The 18,499-nt window shown below is 38.4% G+C and overlaps 1 protein-coding gene across 1 annotated transcript in view; it reads right to left on the reverse strand.

Annotated features, from left to right (window-relative positions):
- LOC129748963 (disks large-associated protein 4) overlaps positions 1-18,499 on the reverse strand; it is a 199,078-nt gene that overhangs the window by 23,696 nt on the left and 156,883 nt on the right. Inside the window, exon 4 of the mRNA XM_055743779.1 lies at positions 16,124-17,291. Within this exon, the coding sequence (XP_055599754.1) occupies positions 16,124-17,291 (1,168 nt within the window). The remainder of the gene's footprint in view (positions 1-16,123; positions 17,292-18,499) is intronic.

Genomic DNA, 18,499 nt, shown 5'->3' on the forward strand with positions numbered 1-18,499 from the left:
CCTGGCAGATCAAGGCGTCGTTAAGGTGTACCGCTTTCTTAAGAAATCCGGTGAACAATCCATTCCTACTCGATGGTTCTCACACTAAACGGCACCATTCCTCCACCATACATTTATTTTGGCTTTTTGAGAGTCACCACCCGGCCATACTATCCTCGTCCGTTATTGTGCTACCACTGTGGCACCTATGGGCACACCAAGAATCGGTGCAAAAATCCAGCTATTTGCATTGATTGCGGTGCCGCAGGTGCACACAAGGAATGTCCAAACCCAAAGCACTGTGTTAACTGCAAGGGCAATCACTCTGTTATGGATCGAAACTGCCCAGTTTTCCAGGAGGAGCAAGCAATTGTCCGACTGAGAGTCAACCTCGGAATTTCTCAAACAGAGGCCGCCAAGGAGTACCGGAACCGTCTTCTAAACCAGAGAGCGGCGATGCAGCGGGCTCAGGCGGAACAAATCGAAACCGGCAAAGACAAACGGATCCAAGAACTCGAAGCGCAAGTTCGTCAGCTCATGGAACAGCTGGCAATCCTCCAAGAAAACAACAACTCCACACTCGTAGGGGATTCTTCAACCACCCAAGATTCCGACGACTCTGCTTCCGACTGTGACCGCCGAATGACGACCTCCTGCACCCCGAGCAACACATCCACCCCCAAACGAAGCCGCCAGAACAGCTCTATTGATAGCCCACCTGACCTCGCTACAACATCCAAAAAGACAAGGGATCCAAGAAACCAAGGTAGTATCACGGCCCCTAGAAACACTTCCGGTAAGTGACCCTTATTCTGACAAATCGCATCTTACCCTTCGAACGCATTCCTAATTTCACACCGCAATGGCTAATTTCTCCTCTGACTCTGCATCCGTTACTCCCATAAATAATTCCAATAATCTCTCCACCGGTAAGACCCAAAAATCTCCTGCATACAAGAAGTGTCTCGATTTTGCTATCCAGTGGAACACTCGGGGCCTAACCAGCCGGCTCCCTGACATCCAGCTTATCTTGTCAAAGTTCTCCCCCTTAGTGTTGGCTATTCAAGATATCCTCAGCAACTCCACTGTTCCACAAAACCTTATCAAAGGATACAATCTCCACACATCATGCAACACCAATGCTCGGCAAGGTGCAGCCCTCGCAATTAAAACCACCATCCCTTACGATTTAATTAATCTGGACACCTCATTGTACGCTGTAGGTGCCAAACTCCGTTCCCCGTTCGAAATTACTGTAATCTTCCTCTATATTCCCCCTCAAATTCCCTTCTCCGAATTTACCGACAAAGTTGATGACTTATTCTCCCAATTGCAATCTCCATTCATAGTCATGACGGATCCCAACGCCCACTCTACCCTCAGGGGCAGTAACCACACATGTAGAAAAGGAGCTCATCTAGAAAATCTAGCTTCAATTTACAATTTAACCATCTTGAATAATTCAAAACCAACCCGCCTAGACCCCTCCACCGGCAATATGTCTGCCCTGGATCTTACCTTAGTATCTTGGGAACTTGGGCCAAAATTTTTCTGGGACATATTCGAGGACTCTTTCGGCAGTGACCATTTCCCAATTACTATTAAAATTCGACACCCTACCCCGCTCGTAGCCGCTAGACCAAGATGGAAATATGAAAACGCAGATTGGCTCAGCTATCAACTAGAAGTTGATAATCTTTTATCCTTACACAATCCAACCAACATCCCTTGCTTTTCCAAAATCCTTCACGAATCAGCCGAGAAACACATCCCTCGAACCACTGGTATACCTGGGAAAACTGCAGTCCCTTGGTGGACTACCGAAGTGAGAGATGCCGTTAAACTCCGACGAAAAAAGCTTCGTGCTCTAAGAAAGCTTCCTAACGACGATCCACGAAAAGTCACCGCTCTCGAAGAATTCAAAATAGCTCGGTCTAGCGCCAGACGTGCCGTTCGGATAGCCAAAAGCACAAGTTGGCAAGAATTCACCGAAGGAATTAACCCCAATACTCCCTCTAATGTACTTTGGGCCAAAATGAAGGCATTAAATGGCGACTCACGAAGAAACCCTTACCTTCTCCTCTTAAATAATAAGTACATTAATGACCCCCAAGCTCTCGCCAACTCTTTTTGCGATCATTTTTCTTCAGTGTCCACCCAATCTACCTTACCTCTACCCGACTTTCCCCCCTCTCCCTGCCACAATGACTCAGACTACAACAGCAACTTTACCTTTGAGGAACTGGATTTCGTTCTTCGAAAAGTTAAGGGGCTATCTGCGGGTCCCGACGATATTGGCTACCCCCTCTTGAAAAATCTCTCGCTTCTGGGCAAAAAAAGCTTTCTGGATATCCTAAACAGAATCTGATCCGAAGGGGAACTCCCCGAAAATTGGAAAATTGGACTAGTAATACCAATACCTAAGGCAAAACAAAACCCCCTCACTATCGACAACTATCGACCCATCACCCTCCTCGATTGTTGCGGAAAGATTTTAGAAAGAATGGTAAATCGACGCCTACATGCCATCCTCGAAAAGCGACAACTCCTTGATTCCCGTCAATTCGCCTTTCGGACCGGAAGATCAACCGATGATTATTTTGAAAAGCTGGAATCTATCTTGTCTTCGTCATTAGATCAGCGACACCACATTGAATTCCTCTCGTTGGATTTATCCAAGGCTTTCGACAGAGTGGATAGGACGGCAATCGCAAATCAATTCATCAAATGGAACATTGGGGGTAGAATGTTCCAATACATCAAAAACTTCTTATCAGACAGATTCATCTATGTCCTTATTAACGGCACCCGATCAATTATCAAACCAGTCTCCGGGGGGGTGCCTCAGGGGTCAGTTATAGCACCCACCCTCTTTCTAACAGCTATTAACAGCATCTTTGATAACATCCCCAACAACACATCAACACTTGTCTATGCCGACGATATACTGCTCATTTCGACCTCTCCCTTCGCCAGAATGGCCCGTAGAAGATTGCAGAGCACTGTTAATACGGTAGCCGATTGGGCTCCCACTGTTGGTTTCCAGTTTTCACCAACCAAATCTTCCCTTCTCCATTTTGGCCCCAACAGAAGAAAGCTTAGCAAACTACCCCCGCTTAAAATGCATAACCAAATAATACCCCTAACTCGATCAACCCGGCTACTTGGAGTATGGGTTGACGATCGGCTAAGTTTCTCATCCCATTTGAACAAGGTTCGCAAAAACGCCACTAACAAAGTAAATATCCTCCGTATACTAACTAACAAAACCAGCCTAGCCCACCGAGACACTCTTTTTCGGTTTCTTCATGCTTGGCTTGTCCCTTCATTTCTTTACGGGCTCGGCTTTGTCAGTTTGGGAATGGAAGAGGTGATGAAGAAACTTGAACCACTCTACAACAACTGTATCCGATTAATAAGCGGAGCTTTCTGCACCAGTCCCATTCACTCCCTAATGGCAGAAAGTGGTCAACTTCCCTTCAAATTTCTGGTAGCTAAACACCTTTCCGCTAAAGCCCTTCGAGCCATTTCCAACGGCTCAGATAATGACTCCCCTATAGTCCTTAGGACAAACTCTCTATTAACGGAACTAACCGGACTGACCCTTCCTCCTGTATGCTCTAGAAGTGGTGTCAAAATAAAATTTTGGAACGATGCTGTCCTAAAGGTTGATCTTTCCCTAAAACAAAACATCAAAGCCGGAAGCTCCTCGACAGTCGTTCTTCCTCTCTTTCGACAACTCATACATAATAAATATCCCAACCACCACCACGTATACACCGACGGCTCCAAAGATAATAGTGGTCATGTTGGATGCGGAATCCACGATGGTGTATCTGATAGAAGCCTGCCTCTCCCAAAACTTTGCTCGGTCTACAGTTCCGAGGCTTACGCCATAATGAAAGCTATTGAACAAGCCACTCCAAACACCGTTATTTTCTCGGATTCAGCAAGCGTCCTTACTGCGTTAGCCGCAGGCAATGTCAAACATCCCTGGATCATGGACATTACCAAAACAGCCCCTGGTAAAAACATCGTCTTCTGCTGGGTACCGGGACACTCGGGAATACCTGGCAACGAGGTGGCCGACCGTTTAGCCTCAGCTGGTACCAAACTTGTCCCTCCCACCACCAATATTCCTCAATCCGACGCCTCAAGATTCATTAAAAACGTCATTCATAATGCATGGAACACTAACTGGTCCAACAATAACCAGGCAAAACTCCGTGAGATCAAAAACACAACCGAAAAGTGGTTGGACAGACACAGCATTGCTGAAAGGCGAGCACTTACTAGGCTCCGTATCGGACACACCCGACTCACCCACAGCCACCTTATCACCAAAAATAACCCCATTCTCTGTTCTTCCTGCCAAACCCCCCTCTCCATCAAACATATCCTCACATCTTGTCTCCAATATCAAAACCTCAGACAGTCTTGTTCCCTTTCACCACACCTACGCGAAATACTCTCCAATTGTCCCGACGAAGAAAAAAAGCTGATAACCTTCCTCAATAAATCTAAACTCCTTCACGAAATATAATGTTAAAACTTCACGAATGTGTGAAAAGATATCAGCAAACATGTGTTACTCTATCTTTATCTTTCCTATCAAAAACGTGAAAATAAAATTTCTCTTTTCGATGTTCCTATCCTTCCCTTTCCCCCTAATTCAAAAAGAAAACACAGAAAAGTACAAAAACAAATTGCCCTGACGAAGAAAAAGCTAAAATCTTCCTACAACAACTCAAAACCCCTTTATGGAACAACTGTTACCCAACAAAAATACGTGAAACGTAATCAACATACATATGTTACTCTATCCTTAACTATCCTATCTTAAAAACGCAAAAATATTTCTCTTTTCAATGTTTCTATCCTTCCCTTTCCATCAATCTCAAAAAAAAAAAAACAAAGCCCAGGAAAATAGAAAATCAAACTGCTTCGAGAAGAAAAACCTCACCCCTACATACCAAACCACTCCATCTTCAAAAATGGAAAATTTTATCTAAACACATGTGTACTCTATCCTTATCTTTTCTATCCAAAAAGATGTAAACGCAAGATTATTTATCTATTCAATGTTACTATCCTTTCCTTTCCCCCCTACCAAAAAACAAAAAAAAAAAAAAAACAAAATACAAAAGAAAAAAAAAACTACACAAAAACTGAAAAATATAAAAAAAATTCAAAAAAAAAACACATCAACTTGACACGACTGGAGTAGGGATGAATCATCCCAGAGGATGAAAATCCCGTATAAAAAAAAAAAAAAAAAAAAAAAAAAAAAAAAAAAAAAAAAAAAAAAAAAAAAAAAAAATTCTCAGGGCGATGGCGCTCTGTTCGGCCTGATCAAACCGAACAAAATATTCCGGATTTGCAAAGGAATCACCAGCATAAAAATGTACAACCGCCAAAATTCCTGCTCATCTGAACTTCCGATTCAATTGCAAATCATAGCAATAATACTGCTAGCCGTCTAGTCCATCAAGCTCCATCGCAAAGTATAACTTTATTTATTATTTTAAGCGACCTTGATGCAATTCTATTTTTTTGGATTTAGTGATCTTAGAATTTCCAAAGCGTTCACATGGTACATGTATTTATTTCTTGACCAAAATCATTCAGCACTCCCTTATTAATGCCGGATATTCGAAAATGGGCATAAATTTGGTTGAATGGCAAGATAGTGCTGCCATCTATGACTTAAAACTAGAGAAATAGTGTTTGACTATTAAAAAACATTTTTTATTATCCCTCGTTATCATACTTTATCTCATATTTTTGAATTCCAACCTACTTTTTAGATTCAAACTCAGCCTTGAATCTATGTTTCATCATTTGACATCATACTGTTGAATGTGAATAAAGAAATCAAGCAGTTTGATGAAGTTTAATAGCTCAAACATCAAATTCCTTAACGCTAGAAGATCTGGAAAACTTCTAAAATGCATTTATCTATTCAAATAATTCCTAGAAGCATTATTATTCACTTTTACACAGTAAGTTTTTAAAAATAGTCTTGTTTTTGTTGAAAAACTCAAGTGGTACAATTCTTATTTCGCACCCCTTTTTTCACATTTGTGGTCCTCAACGCCAATTGCTACGTCCAAAAAAAGTAAACTTCTGCTTGAATTTTCGTAATTTTCAATCATTCATATTTTAACAAGCAAAACACATAGTGGTGCTATTCTTATTTCGCTCACTGTATAGAACTTGTTTGTTCTTGCACAAAATTGTTCAAACGGGAAAGCCATTCCATTTTTTTTTTAATTTTTAGATCTTGAAGCTCACGCGTTGCTATTTTTATTATCCCTCGTTACCATACTTAATCTCATAGTCGAACCAAATTTGCCAAGGGCATGAGTATCAACTTCCTAGTTTCTTACGAAACTGTAATTCATTTATAACATTGAAACGAGGTTGCAAACATTTTTTTATAATAATTCTTTTTTCTGAATCGTTTCAATATTTTAAGATTAATCAATTCAAGAAATCTCTCCAAGGTAAAAAAAGAATCTCTTCACTTCATGTGCAGATATCGACCCGTTATCGGAGTTCCGATTTCAATTACTTATGTGTCACTGGTTATTTCAATTATGTGTTTAATTAGATGATGTTAAATTCTAAACCTTACATAAACAAGAAAGAAGATGGAAGTTGAACGGGAGTTGAAATATTGAAGACCGCAAAGAAATACGAACGGAAAAGTCTCATATTTCTACTATATAGATAGTTCTCGGTAAGACCTGGACTGAAGCCTACAATTTTATCATTTTTAAGTTGCTCGATGTTTCGAGTTCAATTTTTGAAATATGGTTTGATTGTAAATTTCCCAATTTTTTAAGAAATCCTGGAGCACTGGAGGCACTAAAATATATTCAATTTGAAGCTGATCCAAAAATTCCCGGTTTCATGGAGAAATTCCCGACCTTTTCCCGCATTTTCCCGAAGGATTTCGAATCCCGACTTTTTCCCGCGTTTCCCGACTTTCCCGAATGAGTTGCCACCCTATGATAAGTAAATACACTGTATTTTTCGAGCGGTTTCTTTTTACGCGGTTTTTTGGCAAATAATCGAGAGAGAATTTTCGATGGAACATTTTGAAATGGGTCATCGGACATTAGACTGAGTCGATTTGAGTTCAATTTTAAATTTCCCAAACCCTGGGGTCTAAAAAGATTCGTTTTGATTCGAAACTCATCCATGATTTTTTGCAGAATTTTTAAGTAACGTTTACATGAGTAAATTTAAACTTTTAGGTTTGTATTGGAAAATTGAATATTTTGTACTGAAAAATTAACATCATTTTTGTTTCTTCTGTGGAATCGAGCCTGCTTATGGTTTTTGTGCCAATTTATAAATTCTCTAAAGGAAATTTTCTGCTGAACAACTTTGGCTGTGTGGTGGCGGCTCATAGAATACTACCACTGGGATACTGGTCCACGTCGTAAAAGGCGACTTATCCAGTACTTCCCATATGCGTTAGTCATTCTTCAAATGCGACTATCACATTGGGAGGGGGGGAAACTTGGCTTGGAATTTTGAAGTTCTAAGCCAAGTTTTCTTCAGGGAGGATTCACCAATTGTGCTTATTGCTATTAATGCGCATGTACGAGTTGTATTCTCCTAAATTTTGTAAACACCCGCTTCAAGGTGGTTCTGTGCCTGCGGGCCCCAAAGTGGGGGTAGGAGGGTGTATAATAATCCTATCTTAAGCAGAACGTTGTTAAGGTCTGCACTATAGCCAGGCACTGGTGCAAAGGGCCGTATTTTTCCTGGCAACTCGTGGGATTCAGATTATACACACGATTTTAAAATTTTCATCCTGTATGGGATACCCCGCTTCATGCGTCGATATGAAGGTGCAGAGGTTCTTGTGTGTGATGGAAATATGTGTGGAATTCTTTGATAGAAATGCTTTCTATTAAGGTTGCACAGATAAATCTGCAGCACAAAAGAACCGCTACACTTAACTTATGTCGTTTAATCCTTAATGGAACTGCATCAATCGCCTTGGTCCAAGAACCCTATTTCCGAAATGGAACTTTTTACTTAGGGAATTTGCTCAAACCAAACTTTACTGTGTTCAGTGTAATTGGAATGACTAATGCCCGAATAATGCCTCGTGCATGTATATTGATAAACAATTCTTTAAATGCAACACATATACCCAATCTAACAACAAGAGATATTTGCGTCGTTCAGGTTTCGCTGCCTGATAGAAAATACGTCTACTGTTCAGCATACTCACCATATGAACAATCATCCCCTACGGATGATTTAAAAAATGTCATTTCATTCTGTGAATCACAAAATATACCTCTTGTAATTGGCTGTGATGCCAATGCCCATCATTTTGTATGGGGTAGCTCAGATATCAATCTGAGAGGCCTAAATTTAATGGAATATTTAAGCAGCACTGATTTAGAAATTCTTAATGTAGGAAATAAACCAACTTTTGTTAGGTGTGACAGAGGAGAGGTGTTGACATCACACTTTGTTCTAGAACAATTTCTCAGGTAATTTCAAATTGGCATGTGCCTAACGAAGAATCGATTTCTGACCACAGGTTTATCTATTTTGAACACTCAGGTGAGTTTTTAGAAACAATTACATTCAGAAACCCAAGAACAACTAATTGGGACCTATATTTGGAGCATCTTGCTATTAAATTTCATGGATATACACCTGAAATTACTACTCCTTCTGAGTTGGATGAAGTGGTTGCAAAAACCACCGAAATTATTTTAAATTCTTATGAAGAAGCGTGTCCCTTACGAACGTTGAAATTCAACAAAAACAGTACACCATGGTGGAACTCAAATCTCAGTAAATTACGAAAAAACTGCAGACGCTCTTGGAACCGAAGGCGCACGGAAGGTTTTGATGCTTTCAAGTTGGCTCGCAGAGCTTACCGGAAAGCAACAAGAGCTGCCGAACGCTCAAGTTGGCGGAGCTACTGCACAAACATTTCAAGCTTGCACGAAGCAAGTAGGTTAAATAAAGTCTTAGCCAAATCAAAAGATTATCAGGTTTCATACCTTAAAACCCCTAGTGGTGATTATACATCAAACGACGAAGAAACATTAAGTTGTCTATTCAATACTCACTTTCCAGGATGTGTTGATCAAGATTCATCGATAGAGCCTGAGTTCTTTTCTGGAAGTCTAGATTCCTTGCATTTTGCTCGGAAAATAGTTACTACAGAATCGATCAAATGGGCAATCGATGGTTTTGCTCAATACAAATCTCCTGGAAGTGACGGTTTATTTCCAGTTTTGCTTCAAAAAGGTTTCGATCATTTCAAACACATATTAAGAAAAATAATGATAAGCAGTTTTGCTCATGGATATATTCCTAAACTTTGGCGGCAGATAGCCGTGAAATTCATCCCTAAAGGGGGACGATCATCATACGACGAAGCCAAAAGCTTTCGTCCTATTAGTCTAAGTTCATTTCTATTAAAAGCACTTGAACGATTAATTGATCATCATATCAGGCAAGAATGCCTTGTCCAACATCCGCTTAATGCGACACAACATGCATACCAAACAGGAAAATCAACATTAACTCTTCTGCACAACGTAGTACATAATATTGAAAATAGTTTTTCACAGAAAGAATCATGTCTAGGAGCATTTCTAGACATAGAAGGAGCATTTGATAATGTCTCGTTTACATCAATAATGGATGCGGCACTACTTCATGGAGTGCCTAGTGTTATAACTAACTGGATTAGCGCAATGCTAAGTAACAGGAATCTTCATTCGTCTTTAAGACAGGCTTCAATAACAAAAGTTAGCACAAAAGTTAGCACACGTGGTTGCCCACAGGGAGGTGTACTATCACCTCTTTTGTGGAACCTAGTTGCAGACGGCTTGTTGAGAAAACTCAATGACCGTGGAATACCAACCTATGGATTCGCAGATGATTATCTTCTGCTGGTAAGAGGTTTGTGCATAAGCACATTATTTGATATAATGCAACAAGCTCTGCGCTCTGTTGAACGATGGTGTTCTCATGTAGAACTGTCAGTTAATCCTCTAAAAACTAATATTGTATTATTTACTAAAAAACGTATCACCCGCGGGGTGCGCCCTCTGCTGTTTTATGGTTCTGAAATCACCGTGTCTAATCAAGTTAAACATTTGGGTGTCATTCTTGACTCCAAATTAAACTGGTCTGATCACATCGAATTCAGAATCAAAAAAGCATGCATGGCCTTCGGACAATGCCGACGTGCAATCGGGAAAAACTGGGTACTCAAACCCAAACATATTCACTGGATTTACTCCACAATAGTAAGACCAATTTTGGCCTATGGTTGTCTAGTGTGGTGGCAGAAAGGAGAAGTTGCAACAGTTCGGACAAAACTAAATCACCTTCAAAGAATGTGTCTTTTGGGGATGTCCGGATCGTTCACAACAACTCCTACTGCAGCACTAGAAGCTCTGTTTTCTATCAAACCTCTACACTTGTTCCTAAAACAGGAAGCCTTTTCATGTGCTTTTCGTCTACAGGCAGTTGGTCTCTGGCTGTCAGGAAATATCGAAAGATCATCGAGTCACACAAATGTGTGGCCTGAATTAGTTAGATTAAACAAGTTTAATTTAGCGCCAAACGATTTAACACTCTCGAGTAGTTTTCCCTATATGGGGTTTAAAGTCAAATTTCCTTCTCCTCAAGAATGGTTATCAGGTTTCGTAGAGGACCAAATGTCCTCTCATATTGTATTCTATACTGACGGTTCATTATCAAACGGCCGTGCAGGTGCAGGAATTTACTGTCACGAGTTGAACATAGAACATGCTCAAGCTCTAGGTAAATATTGTACAGTCTTTCAGGCTGAGCTATATGCTATTATGTATGGAGTGCAAATTGCACTTCAAAAGAAAATTATGTTCAGAACAATTTATTTCTGTTCAGATAGCCAAGCAGCTATCAAATCACTTAGTGCTTCCAGTTCTAGATCAAAACTGGTAATCGCATGCCGGAAAGCAATCGAAGAACTTGCTGAAGGCAATGGATTAAATCTTCTATGGGTACCCGGACATAAGGGAATTTTTGGAAACGAATGCGCCGACGAACTCGCTAGAGCTGGGTCGGAAAAGGAATTTTACGGACCAGAGCCGGCTGTCCCAATATCGCCATGTTGGTTCAGAAACCAAATTCAAACTTGGTCCTCTAACCAGCATGAACGATACTGGGAAGAGTTGGACACTTGTCGTCAAACTAAATTATTTTTAGAAAAACCATCTCCAATCATATCGAGTTACTTATTAACTTTAAATAAATCTCATTGCAGCATCTTGATCAGAGCACTCTCCGGTCATTGTAAACTCAACTATCATATGCACAACATTCAGCGTGCTGAATCTCCAGTATGTGGTAGTTGTGAATCAGATGTGGAAGATCCCTTCCATCTTATATGTAACTGTCCCTCATTTGCCAGACTACGTTTTCGTACTCTGGGATCTTACGCTTTAAGCGAATCTGAGTTTAAGAAATTAAACTTAAAAAACATTCTATCATTCCTTACCGAATGTAGAAAAGAGCTTTAATGCTAATAATCCCTAGTGGAAAGGCTTTATGCCATCTTAAATAGATTGAATTTATTTCTTCCTTTTATAGGTTTTTCAGGTTTCTCAGGTAAATGATGAAATCTTGGATAAAAAAAAGGCTAGGCACAATTTTCCCGTATGTTTGGATAACGCGCCGCTATTAAGCCTACCCCCATTCTGATACCTGATACCTGCCACCCTATGATAAGTAAATACACTGTATTTTTCGAGCGGTTTCTTTTTACGCGGTTTTTTGGCAAATAATCGAGAGAGAATTTTCGATGGAACATTTTGAAATGGGTCATCGGACATTAGACTGAGTCGATTTGAGTTCAATTTTAAATTTCCCAAACCCTGGGGTCTAAAAAGATTCGTTTTGATTCGAAACTCATCCATGATTTTTTGCAGAATTTTTAAGTAACGTTTACATGAGTAAATTTAAACTTTTAGGTTTGTATTGGAAAATTGAATATTTTGTACTGAAAAATTAACATCATTTTTGTTTCTTCTGTGGAATCGAGCCTGCTTATGGTTTTTGTGCCAATTTATAAATTCTCTAAAGGAAATTTTCTGCTGAACAACTTTGTGAAGACCGCAATTTCGTATCTTATTAGGTAAAAAAGTAGTTAGCCGTTTACCAGAGAGGTGTCTTTGGCATTGAAAAACAATAAATTCAATTGACATCACTGCTGGATGCCTCGCGAAGTATTGCATGAAAAGTACTCATGCAATACTTCGCTAAGGCACCCTGCAGTGATGTCAATTGAATTTATTGTTTTTCATTGCCAAAACACTTAATATCTTATTTGTCTAACAAGTAACGGTCTTCGACAAAGTTGTTCAGCAGAAAATTTCCTATTGAGAATTTATAAATTGGCACCATTTTCAGTACAAAATATTCAATTTTCCCATACAAACCTAAAAGGAAAAATTTTCTCATAAACGTTACTTGAAAATTCTGCATCATGGCTGATTTTTGGACCAAAATGAATCTTTTTAGACTCCAGGTTTTGGAAAATTTAAAAATGAACTCAAATCTACTCAATCTAATAACGCAAATAAAGACAAAAGAATGACCCACTTTGAAAATTTATTTGAAAGATTCGATAATCTGTTAAATAGATTATTAGATAGATAGCAAACAAGAACAACATAGAAATCAAATTTTGTGGACTACTGGTTCCATTTTTCTCACTTACACTGAGCATATTTTTTTTGGAATTCCGGGCACTTTAGAAATTTTGACAAGTTTGGAAGATTTTCTCCTACAGCAAAAAATCAACATCACGATGCCAGAAGTAACCAAATTCCTTATTTTTAAATACATATGCAGGAATATTTAGGCATGTTCTTTTTGTTGCTTATCTATCTCAAAAAGCACTTAAACGATTGTCACAAATTATGCACTATTGCTTACACGTTCATCAGTAAATAATTTTGCTGAAAATTTCATTGTATTCTATCCAAGCTTTGCTGTAGCAACTCTGGTTTTATCTTGTTTAAATTGGTTTCTATTACAAATATTCGATCTTGTTCTACACTTTTTATTCTAGGTCATCTAGTTTCGTTATATTTATCTTAATCCATATTAGTTGATACTGGTTTATCTTGTTTTATTTTGATTTTTCAGTATTAAATCATTTAATTTCCTTCCTAATCCTAATGTTTTAATTCATTGTACTTTATTCAATTTAATTATGTTTTGTTTTGTTTTACGTTGTGTAATCTCTTTTTGAATTTTGTACCTCGATTATCCCAATTTTATTAAGAGACAGATAACAAAAACATTTATTTTATTTTTTCTGATTCAGTATTGTTTTATTATTTTCGTTAGTTTCATTCAATTTTATGTACATAAAGTAGCGTTAAAAAAAGAATGAAATCGCGTGAAATAGCGCACTTGCCCTCAATTTTGACCAACTGCCATTTCTGTCTGGGTTGATATTTTTTCATGAAATTTCAATAAAATCTAGTTCAACTATCCAACTAACACTACACAAAACTTGAAGACTGTTTATGACTGAAAAAAGGCATAAATATATTCTTGTGAAAAGGGGAAATTTGGAAATGCTTCACAAAATACGCTCTATTTTTGACATTTTTTATTAATACATGAAATATGGTCCAAACATGCAAAAAATGTTTGAAGTAGTACCTGGCCAAGTTTCATCAAAATCGACTGAGGCGATCAAAAATGGGACCGAATTTATAATAAGGTTCATTATTGCTTAACAGGCAATTCATTCTTTTTTGGACGGATGTTTGTAAAGAAAAAATCGTTGTTCTTGTAATCATTGTATTATTGAATTTTTCTTCACAATTTCAAAATTTACCACTTAAAATATAAAAAATTGATAGAAACTTCTTTCCTGCTTTGTTGGGAAAAAAAATTTAATTAAGTAGAGATTCAAACGAAAGAACGAATATAATACTCGCTTCAAGCTTGTATCAAATTCGTATACAATTTATTTTCCAGGTATTCTGAAACTCTGTTCTCCTTGTTTTGAACTCTGTTAAAAAACTTCTATATCCAAACAAATCAAGAATGAAGTTTTTATTAATTACACTGAGTAACAAAAAAAGATTTTTTGAAAATAGTCCAGGGTTTTCCAACTGAATTAGACTAATATTGACGCCCTGAGTCCGAAAATGACCATGGTTTTGTTCAATCAGGTCAAAACCCCTATTACTAGCATATTGAAGCGTATATTGCCATATGGCTATATCTCAAAAAGTTGACCCCAGACTATTTTTTGGCTGTCACCCAGTGTTTTCAATATTTATGGTGAAAATTTCTGGGTTTCTGAAAGAAAAATTTCATTTCAAAACGGTCCCATTCCCAAACTCGGGCAGGTACTATGTAGGTTTATATGTATTTTCAATGAAAATTGTCAAAAATACAGCCAATTTTGTGAAGCAATTTCGAAATTCCCTTTTCACAAGAATAGCTGTATCTTTTTTCCCAGTCATAATATAGTCAACAAATTTTGTGGACTGTACTATGATGACTGCATTTTCAAGCTTAGCGGAGGACGTCATCTTGGATTTAAACGTGGCGCAATTCAACTTTCATTGAGCCCTTAAACTCAATTATGGGGGTTTCATGCGATTTTCAGTTATTTTAAGCATTCATTAAATTCGACTTCTACTCATTTGATTAAGCCCTTTCACCAAATACCCATATTATGGGGTTTTTATAGGATTTTCAGTCCTTTTCAGCATTACAAACCTTTAGTGGAAGGCGCCATCTTGAATTTCAAGATAGTTTCGAAAATCTATTTCTGTGTGTCCTCACAAGGTCCTTGCTCCTTTCGTTCATCTTTTTAAGATTTTGTGTCATATCTACTGCGACCTTGTTACCACCGTCCTGTGATTAGTAAAGTCTTTTTACGCGAGTTTTCGGAATAGCGCGGTTTTTTTTTGCGATACGTATTCCCCGTGTAAAAAAGACCTGCGTGTATACTAGCTAGATTCCCCCTTATTTAATTTTTGGCATTTCGGCGAGTTGTGAAAATTCAAGGTAGAATATTAAGAAAGAACATGAAAGTATTATAGGTGGAAAGATCAAAGCTAGAGCGCTTTGGGTAGAAGAAATTGAATAGTTTGTGAAAATGTGAGCAGGGCTTTTGTTTTGTGAACAGCTTTTGAACTACTTGCGTGACTCTTTGCCTATAATACTTTCATGTTCTTTCTAAATATTCTACCTTGAATTTTCACAACTCGCCGAAATTCCAAAAAATAAATAAGAATATATCCCAGCGGCGATTAAAATAAGATAACACTAGTTAGATTTGTGAAAATCATGTTTAAATGTATGTTAAACTCTGCTTCAAGCAATACACATAAAAAAAAATGTTTGAAAAAGTTGGATTGATGCTGACATAGATGGAGTAAACCCATCGTTGGGCGAATCAACTCTGCACAAATGATGTGCGAAAAAGTTGCTATTCCAAAAATTAGTTAAAATTTTGAATAATAAGAAGTTTTCGGTATTTAAAATAACTAAGAGTGGTAAGATTTATTTTCTTGAAGATCTACCGAAAACTGGATGGAACAAGAAAATAGGAAATCGGAAGAGGGAATCGAAATAAAGAGTAAGCTACCGCTCACTTCTTAAATTCCAGAAAAAAACGTGTTTTTCTATAAAATTATCTTAAAAATTGCTCATATTCATCACACTACAGTAAATAAAAAATTAAAAAGGCTAAAATGAGCTAGAATGAGGAAAAAATGCACTTTAAAGAAATATCGTTTAAAAAGATTTTATTTAAAAAGACCAAAATTTAAGCCAAGGCTTCTGTAGGACGATGAAACTTTTAACAAATTTTCAACCTTGTTTCAATATAGGATTCTTTTTAATTTTTTATCCTTTTTTACTTTTAATACTCTTGTAAAGTATCGTACCGCTTATATAACAACTTCACTAGAAGCTTAGATATATTTTTTAAAGCATTCCGTGATTATAAATTATTACCATTCTTAACAATGTTACGGCTATGAAATTATCAGCAAACAAGTAAAATCCGATCTTCAAATTTATGCTCGAGTAACACAAAAAAAAATTCATTCTGTCAACTTACCTAAGGTCTCCATTGGAGAAAATGTGATTATTATTCCCATTGACACGATTACTGATACCGACGTTCCCGTCCAAACTTCGGTTCGGCGACGATTTGGGAACTTTCTTGGGCGAAAATATCTGCAACTGGGCCCGAAATTCCGGCCTCAAATGCCTCAACACCGGCAGCGAGTCCAGATCGGTTTCTTCCTCGATTTGCTTGTTATTCTCGTCGAGATTCTCTTTTGTTGTGACACCATTGCCACTGATCATACCCACACCCACACCATTTGCACCATTATTCACACTGCCATTATTTACATTGCCGTTCCCATTCAAGTGCACTGAAGCGGCGTAACTTTTGCTCACATTCTCGTTTGCGATATTATTCAAATACTTCCTCTCGTTGCTATTGTGGATTTGTTTACTGATCACGACACCTTCCGCATTGCCATACAATTTTTCTACGCGTTGCTGAATGAAACTCTTCTTCACTACCCGCTCACTCTCTTTCACACTGCAAATCTGCGACTGCGATGAAATCACCTTGGTTCTTAGACCCCCTCCAACCCCGAACCCATTCCCATTGAACATCGAGGCATTGTCGGTCAAATCCTGACCTCCGCCAGTCGAAAACCGACCCGCACCCGCCATTCCGGATGATCCATTCACCATCTTTGTTGTGCTGCTTCCGTTACTGAGCCGACCTCCTCCTCCTCCTCCAGATCCGTTGCTGCTGCTGATGTTGTTGTTGATCGTATTGTTCATACTAATGTAGCTCAGCGTGGGTGCCGTCAGCTGAAAATTGCCACCCTCACCACTGCTGCGATTGTAGTGCAGCGTGGCAATGATAGGCCGGTTCGGTGAAACTTCCCGGGACTTGTTGATGTCCTGCCGAAGTTTCGAGTCGTACGTCGTCAGGTTCGAGTAGCCATTGACGCAGCAGGCCAGATTTAGGTAGCTTGGTTTTTTGCTCGGAGCCGCCGCCGTCGTTGTGATGGCCGTTTCCGCCAGCGGGCTTGTGGTCGTCAGGACGGTGCTGATGTTTCCGGTGACGGGATCCAGCACAGTTGTCACTGCCTGGCAGTTGATGACCGGGAGCTTGCAACGTTCCTTGATGCCGGCTGTGAACTCGCGCTGAATGTCCTTGGCCGAGTTGGGCGTCAGAAAGTTAAGCTCGCCTGAGGTATCTGGAAGATGGAGGAAGGGATAAATGTTGCCATTAGTATTTGATCCATTTCAGTTTTTATTGATAGCATTGATAAAACTTAAAATCGTCAAATGACATTTAACATTGGAATTTAAATTTTTTTATATATGTAAGTAACACTCACGTTTTGAAAAGATTTTTTTAAAATACTTTTTATGAAAAAGGTTGGCAAAGATATTGACAACACGAGGCTGTTGTAGCATTATGGTCCCTAAATTTATGCATATGACCCATTACAAGCACCCCTCAACTGGAGAACAGATTTTTATATTTCATTATTCAAAAATCATTAGTTAGTTCATATCTTTCTAAACGAGATCAAAATTGTGTGAAATACACAACATTTCTTTTAAATGTCTCCCTTCGAACTCAAAACATATTCCTACGCAGACTTTAGACGTTGCTTTTTTCGTCCCATGAAGCGAATATGAAGCGAGATAAGTGCTTCGGGCTTCGGGCTTCGGAGAAAAAAGCATGTCTTCAGCGACAACTCTACAGTTTCATCAACACCATCCAAACAGTTTATCAACACCAGACAGACGGTCAACGGTAATAAAAACAAAACAGCTGTGGCCTCGACGGATTGATTGGACTGCGACCAGACGAGCTTCATTAGAATTGTATTATTTACAGTTGTTAGCAAATGAAACTGATTAGGAAAGAACCACATGTTCTTTTTGATAGGATGATATAAAAGGGATTATTCATTAGGGAAGCTTTAGAATTATTTCGGACATAGTCAGGAATAGTTCTCACTTGTAACTTAGTTTAGGTTTATGAAGTGAATAAAATATTTTTTTTATTCTAACCTAACACTAAATTATTAATTCTACCGAAGCAATATTTCCCAACACTGTTGAAAACCTTGATGGAAAGTCTGTAGGAAAATTAGAAAGACAACTTGATTTTTGGTTTTAAAAAGTGGTATCTTTCCAACAAGTGTGGAACTACTGCTAAGATAAATTTCATATGCGTCGAATTGGACTGAAGATACTTTCCAGGATTTTATCAACACTAAACGAGCCATTTTTGTATAAGGTTCTACGAAGCGAAGGAAGAAGTACTCAGCCGGAACCAGCAATACAGCCGAGGAAATTGCAAGCAGTGATAGTAAAAAATAAAACCGAAAAAAAACGAACAAGACAAATATCAAGCGTAAGAAAGGAAAATCCAAATAATGATAAACGT

The sequence above is a fragment of the Uranotaenia lowii genome, chromosome 2 (assembly GCF_029784155.1).
Source record: "Uranotaenia lowii strain MFRU-FL chromosome 2, ASM2978415v1, whole genome shotgun sequence".
Taxonomy (NCBI): Eukaryota; Metazoa; Arthropoda; class Insecta; order Diptera; family Culicidae; genus Uranotaenia; species Uranotaenia lowii.